Source organism: Merops nubicus, unplaced genomic scaffold (assembly GCF_000691845.1).
Source record: "Merops nubicus isolate BGI_N331 unplaced genomic scaffold, ASM69184v1 scaffold13732, whole genome shotgun sequence".
In the NCBI taxonomy this organism is placed as follows: Eukaryota; Metazoa; Chordata; class Aves; order Coraciiformes; family Meropidae; genus Merops; species Merops nubicus.
In genome coordinates, this window is record NW_008595692.1 from 17631 (window position 1) to 25291 (window position 7661).

At 44.6% G+C, this 7661-nt stretch overlaps 1 protein-coding gene across 1 annotated transcript; it reads right to left on the reverse strand.

Annotated features, from left to right (window-relative positions):
- Positions 1-225: 225 nt before the first annotated feature.
- Positions 226-7180, reverse strand: FBXW4 (F-box and WD repeat domain containing 4; the record flags this gene model as incomplete). The annotated part of the gene is made up of 4 exons (XM_008936147.1): positions 226-320; positions 2783-2915; positions 4095-4280; positions 7085-7180. Coding segments are annotated over 4 exons (510 nt in total), but the record flags the coding sequence as incomplete, so codon positions are not given.
- Between the last annotated feature and the right edge of the window lie 481 nt (positions 7181-7661).

The window sequence follows — 7661 nt, forward strand, 5'->3', positions numbered from 1 at the left end:
GGGCCATTTTCACAGGCTCTTTATGGGTTGATCACTCCGCTGTTATGGGGAGCAAAGACCACACACTTTCCTGAGGTCCTGCTGCAGACACATGCACCCGATCAGCCTCCACCCATATCAAATCTTAGAAGTGTCACAGGGGTGTTTCAGAGATTTGTAGACACACAGCCTTTCCAACTCCTTTGCTTCTCTGTTAGAAATTGGGAATAAAGAGATCTCAGTTACCTTAATAATGGGCTGATAGCAGTGGACCACACTCGATCCTCTGTCTGCACTGTATGTAGACACTGCCCAACTCTGCCCGTGGACAGGGACCAAACCTAAAGAGAGAGATGCATGTTATGCCACATCACCCAGAAGGCAGGATGCACACTGCTAATGTTATGCTGGAGGAGCAGCCAAAACTGCCACGTTCACCTTCCAAGATCCTCTCCCTGAATTCCCACTACTTATTTTTGAGGAGCAGAGCCTTCAATCACTGGCAGAAACAAAGTTACCCAAAGATTCAGCTTATAAGTATGACCTTCCACCCCCACTGGTAACAGAGAGAACCTCCATCAGCACATGCTCTCTAGGGCAGCACTCAACACAGAGACTCCTCATCTTGTGTAGTTAAATAAACAAGAAGCAGGATTTGTTCAAATCTCTACTGTTTTCTTGAACAGTGTGTACTACCCCTGAAATTAATCATTTGCTATCCCATACAAGAACTTTTATAAACCCACTCCATTTCAATCAAGCTTCTCACCTGTATCCCAGGTTATTTTCAAATAGGTTGCCCTTGCTCACTCACAGTGTGAAAGAATCTCTTCCCTCCCCCAACAGTGCATACACGCACATCCCTTTCTGCACCACCCTTTCTTTCACCACCACCACCACCCTTGTTTCTGTGTCCTAATAAAGCTCACCAGACTCTTGCTGGGGCCTCTGCTTGTGGCTCTCATTTTCTCCACCTTGCCTTCATTCTTGGCCCACAAGACCCAAGCGCCCCAGTTCTGTGTAACCAACCCCCAATGTCTCACTCCAAGACTTCAAAGCTGGGAGTGCCCTATTTGTTTGTTTGTTGATAATGCCCAGGATTGCAGGCTATTCTTGTCAGCGGGGAATTTAGCACCTAGTGTCAGCAAAAGCAGCAGAAAAGCTTAACTCTTTTAAGGCATCCCTATCTCCTACAGGTTAAAAATATTGCTCAGAGCACACTATCTGGTGCCTATCACACAGGAATGTACATTAGCAGCTCTTCAGAGCTTAGTCCTAATCAACACTCAGCAGAGCTCTCAATAGCTTAGACACTTAGAGCCCCTTTAAAAGGCTGGTAGGGATTCCCTTCCACCCTCCAAGAGTCTCACCACACAAACAAGGCAGCCTACAAAAGAGATGATAAAAAATAAAAGGTGAACATCCCTAGAGTCTATGCTGCAGGGTGCACTGGGTGGGCAAGATCTCACACTAGCTCCAAGAAAAACAGCCTTAAATTTCCCTCTGGTCTTCAGGAATTTGTTCTCAAGGTCAGGGAGGTCTGTCAGCCAGCTGACAGAGGAGTGGCAAGAAGGCACTCTCCCACCAAAGAGGCTCCGCAGGACAGAGAGGAGTAGGCCTGCTTAAGTGTGACACAAAGCAGCATCAAGGCCTTGCTCCCAGGAGGCAAGCAGTATCCTAGCAGTGCCCTTTTCAGCTGAACACTGCTCTACTGGGAGTAATTTTACCCAGTACACCCATATAGAGGGACCAACAAGAACAGACAGGGTCATGGTGCTCAGAAACCTGTCAGACAGTTACCCAATTGCCACACACTTTCTATAAAACCTTGTAAGAAGCATTTCTTTGCCCCAACTTCCCTTCTTGCAAAACAAGAACAGCAGTTTTTTTCTCTTACCTCCATTAAAGCTCTATGATACATATCAGGGACCAAAGGCATCCATCAGCCTACCCTGAGCAGCAGCCAAAGCTTTCAACATACAGCAATTGTTTTCAACAATGAAACAAGTGGTCGTGAAGTTGCCACAGGTACTGCATCATGCTAGCAGGATGAAGGTGCAACACTTAAGTGAAGTTTCCTAAAGTACTAAAACAGAGCTGGTTACAGCTCGGAGGAAAACTCTCCAAGTCCACTCAGGAACAGAGCGCTGCCAACCAGTTCCAGAAGGACATAAACCAACAACATCCTGCCTCAAAAATAAATAGTCCAAAATTACGTGATGGGATTCAGTGATGTCGACTGGAAGAGAAAAATGGGAGCTAACCAGTATACACAGTCTAAATTCACTCCTAGTTTGCAATGCAAGAAACAAAAAGAAGCAAAAAAACCCCAAAAAAACCAAAACCCTTAAACAAATAAAACACAGCCCCAAAGATTCGGAGAGGGCGTCATGCTATCCCTTAAAGAAATTGAATATATAACAGAGAGCATGTGAAACAGGACTGCATCACAACGCAGATGTGCTTGAGACATATACAGCTGATTTCAGATTAACTGGCATGGATGTCCACTACAGTGTTAGACATATAGTGAAAGAAGGAAAACATCAGCTGCCACCTTCTGTCCTTCCTCGTTTAAAGCAGCAGTTGACGTCCTAAGTACTGCCAAATCTCTTCCTCAAAAGCCTGGCACAGCAAGCACCTTTTCAGAGCCATGAGCCGACGCCAAGAGAGCCAGCGCCGCTCCTGAAGACACACAAGACAAAGCTCACAACAGTTCTGCTGACACTTAACATTCATGGCACAAGAACTCTGAGGTCATCTCTGCAGAAGCACCTGCAGCTGCTGGAACACCACTGCTCACCTTCGCTGTTCTGTCCCGAGAGCCGCTGACAATGAGGCCACCTTGGAAGTCCACACAGTTCACCTCCTGCTCGTGCGCAGAGAACTTGACGCTATAGGAGCCATGGATCTTGTGAAGGATGACATTTCCATCTCTGAAAAACAAATCGCCAGGCAGGGAGTCTGCATCAGCTGCATCTCCCTCGGACACGCGCCTTCCATTGGTGCCTAGGAGTGCCACAGAAAGACCAGGACCGATCTCTCCCGGGGGCTGAAATGTGTGCAGCATTATTAATGCTTCCTTCCTCGCGCATCACCCGTTCCCTTGCAATCCCACATCTGGCCAGTTAAAGCCTGGTTTCCCACACATGAAAATTTTCCTGGCTATTTTTCTACCCTCCACTTTGTGTCAAGCTGCAGAAACCAGCAGAGCAGCCATTCCTCCTCCTACAGCTTTGAGCTTGCCAGAATCCTGGCTGGATGCTGAGTGGCTGGAGTAAGGGAACAAGAGAGAGGTCATTCTCACCCATGTCCAAGCCTCAGCTTTTCTGCATTTCAGAGCAGATGTGCAGGGTATTATGCTTTGAATTCGCTACAAACACATTGAGACTTTTTTCCAACCAATTCAGTTACTGGAATTTTAAATGCTTGCTTTCATTTTCACCTGAATTTTGGGCTTCAGTTCACAGAGAAGTGTCTCAAGATGTTCACAGCAGACAGCTGTGCTTGCACCTCCCAATTCTGTGCTTAAGTGCTGTGTATATTAATAGCTAAAACTTTGTAAGTAACAGTTCTGTCATTTGCTGTAATTGAAAATGGCGAGTCAAATGCAAAATTAATTGGAGAATTGTCTATGTGCTAGAATGCTTGGCAGTTTTCCCTCTCTCCACAATTATATCAGGTCTCATAAACATATACTTGTCTCTAGAAAACTTTATGCACCACTGTGGTCCTGGTTAACCAGCAGTTCTGATTATTAGAACAAATTCTAGCTACTCTGACTCTAACAGGGAATAAAATGGCACTTGTATATCAGTCAGGATTGCCAGTCGGTCAATCTACACAAGTTCAAAAGATAATAGGACACTTTATAAGGTCAACAGTATGAGACTCAGCTCCTAGACTGGTGTAGTAGAAGCCTTTTCAGGACAGAACCAAATCATATGAAAGGAAGCAGAGGCAGCTGAACACAGCTAAGCGTGAGGACAGTGTGTAGCAAGATTAATCCCTCTGCTCTAGGTTGGAGTTAATACTTATGTATTTTGTACATCCTGTACAAAACCTTTCCAACTTCACTGCCACACTCCTTGGGCTCCTTCATTCACCCAACTTACCCTCCTCCACTGACGATGTGGGAGTTGACAAGAACAAAACGACATACGTCCTCCTGGTGGCCAGAGAAGACAACCTGAGGATGACGCTGCAAACCTGAACCGTCTGGACAGAGCCGGTAGGCCTGGATGTTCTCTGCTTGAGACAGGTAGAGATACTCGCCATCCAGCTCCATCCAGGGCATCAAACTGCAAACAGGGAACAGGTTGGGGAGGTGCAAGAGTGGACGAAAAAGAAGAAAAAAAAAATCTCACATAAAAAGAAAAAAATAAGAATTACATATGTTAAAAAATATCAACAAAAGGAACTGTCCACTCAAGAAAACCGTAAAGCTGGAGCTGCTGGTCACATCCAAAAGCAGGTCTTAATAAAGTAGCAGAACTAAGTAGTGAAGCTTCTCCAGCAATGTACAAAGCTGTCACACTGCCAGCATTTTTCTAACCAAGAGCTGAGGAAAAGGAAGAATGGAATCTCTGAAAGAGAAGATAGCCAAGAATCTAGTGCGTTTAGACAGGAAATACTTAAGGTTCCCTGATGCCTCTTCATGAGCCCTGTACTTTTTAAGAAACTAGGCTATCAAGCATTGGTGAGCTACACCAAACACTTCTAAGAGAGTCTTCAATGTAAGGCTTTTAGTGCAAACAGCTGGTCTTGATCCTGCACATTATTTGCTGATGCCCAGCAGAAACCACAAAGCTACCACTGCTTCACACACATCTGAGCCAGGGAGCATGTCACGTCAAAGAACATGGGTCTTCCTACAGACAGAAACTCCTCCCCCTCCTGCATTCCATGTACCCTGATCTGTAAGCAGCAGGGTAAGCCTGAGGCTATCCAAGAACTTTGTGCTCATCACATAGAGGAGCTGCTATTTTTCTACATTCACACCTCTCCCGCCACTGAGCCAAAAGCACCTCCAGCACAACCTCTTGATTTCTGTTGCCCATCTTTCAGAAGAGCCCATACACCCTTTCTGCTCCTTGCCAACTATGGGACAGTGATAGGATCCTACAGACAGGTTCCAGGCCAAGAGCAGTGGCCTGCTGAAGGAGCTGTTCCAAAGTATTTTGAAGAATGAGGTTACAAGTGGAAAATATGCTTCACTTCCTAGGAGACCAAGAAGAAGAGGAGACACTCAAGGAACATCTGAATGAAAACTGTCATTACCAGAAGTTTGTTTATTCTTGAAACAAAACCAAAATACAGAAGATAGAACAGGCTACAACATACACTTAGTCAGTGAGCTCTTTGCCCAACATCTTGGTTTTGTGTACCCACCAAAGAATCAGCAATTAGGCCTTCTGGGTACAGCAAGGACAGATACAAAGGGACAGCGGGCTCATGTCCTACGGGGCATGGACATAGGAAATTTTTCCACTCTGCAGTCGTTGCCAAGTACACCAATACCCCTGTAAATACTGAGTGAAAGTGGAGCCTTTCCATAGAGCAGCCTTTTCATTTTCCAGCTATTCAGGAATAAACCATTTTGCAAGCAGGGAGGCTCCTCATAAAAACCTGTCTCCCCCTTTTTTATACATCGTTCACCCTCAGAGGTCATGATTTTCTGTGTCATCAGAGTCACCACGCAAAGCTGCACCTCATAACATCACAACAAGGAACTGGAACAAGCAAGAGGACAAGATTGCTTATTAGATAGAAGGTTTCTGTTTGCCTGCATTCATCTCCAATAACAGGCTTTTAGCCACACGGACAGAGCAGTTGAGTAGAGGTTATAATGTTCATCTGGGACTTTATCATATGCATGGAAAAAATAAAGAGGTATCTTGGAGCAGCAGCTTCAGTTTTAGGTGTGCTTTGATTCCCCCTTCCTTCCTCCACTCCTACGCAGATCTCTAAAAGCAAGTGAATATCCAGCTTACCTAGACTACAGCCAGTTCCTGTGGCTCTCCTCCTGCTGCAGTTTTGCTTTTTATCTTTCTATGGCTTTTTCATAAGTAACAAATTTGAAGCAGGATAAATGTAAATTAGAGGATGCCATTTCGATGGTGGCCTCATTAAATCAGTCCTTGCCTTTTCACTTGGGAAGCTGGTTTAGTAATGATCTCTAACATTCACTGAGCCTGTCTTCACAGATGGTTGCAAGCACTTCAAAGGCAGGTAGAAAACCTGCACCAAAAAACACTCTGCTCGTTACAGCTGTTCCCAGGACTTTAGACAAGCAGTGGCACATTATCCACCACTTCAATCTACACAGCACAAAAAGGCATGAAAGCTCAATAGCAGGCCGCTGCTCTTCAACAGCCAACTAACCATAGTCTTTCTCATTTTTCCTTCTGCCCAGCGATGTGAAGGCTGACAATTCAGATGTGCTGTTCAGACAAGACACCTATCTTAATGCTTTGCTTTGAAAGCTTGAACTCTTTGCAAGCAATAATTTAAAACCAACTTCCTCTCATTAATGTCAAATATACTTTTTTTTTTTTTAGTGAATGAGAGAAGCATGCAGTAGGAGAATGAAGAAGCATAAGGTAGGAGAACAGAAATTAGCATTTTAAATTTGTACATCCAAATCAGGGGCCAGAAAAAAAAAAAAAAAACACAGAAGACAAACCAAGCATTTTGAAGGAAAACAAACAAGTCCACAAGTGAGATTAAAGTATGGCCATTTTGAGAGCAGTACAGATAACTGGTCATGGTATGCACTAATAGAGAGCAACACAACAGTCTGAAGTCTGTAAAGATTTCTAAATCCAACTAGAACTGCATAACTCAGAAGAATGACAAATTCAAGCTCTTAGTAAGATTCTCAGATTAACTCTTGATTCTCAGAGTGAATCCCTAGGGCAAGGCAGCAACACCATTTCTCCCACATCCAGCTAGCCAGCAACACCCAACACAGGCCAGAGATATCACTTGTAAGATCCCATGGACCACAAGGAACAGGAAATGTCTCATTTCAGGGCACTGACAAAAAACTCAAGGCCAGCAGCAGCTGACACAGGACAAAGGAGAAGAGAAAGGAGCCACTTGCTTGCATTTCCATTTCAGGACTGTCTCCCTCCGGCAGCGTCCGTGCCTCCAGTTCTGAGATACCTTCACCCTTTCCTTCACTGGAATTCCAGCTGCTCTGCAAAGAGAGGAAAAGAGATGAGATTAAGAACCAGGACTGATGTAATATGGACAACAAATACACTCAAGCTGGTCACAGGTATGTTCTCACTTCAGTTCAACACACGATGAACTGCCAAATGTTGACGGTACCCAAGGCACACTGCAGCAAAGCACACTCAGGAGAGCTGAGAGAGGAAAGAACACTGAGCAGAGTGGATGCTTATCAGCAGAGAAAGCCATCCTTGGTGATCACTTGTGTACAAGTCTTAAATGTGATCAAGACCTGATCTAGTATACTGAATGCAACACTTATTCAGACCAAATGTAATCAAAACAAGAGGACATGGAAACAAAACTACCAGAATGACCAGAGAAAATAGGACATCTAACAGAGACCACAGAAAGTCAGTTAAGACAAGCACAACACCACAGAAGAACAGATGGAGGAAACGCTAGTCAGGAGAACACTGAAACTAGAAGCCAGAAGAGTGTCTAGC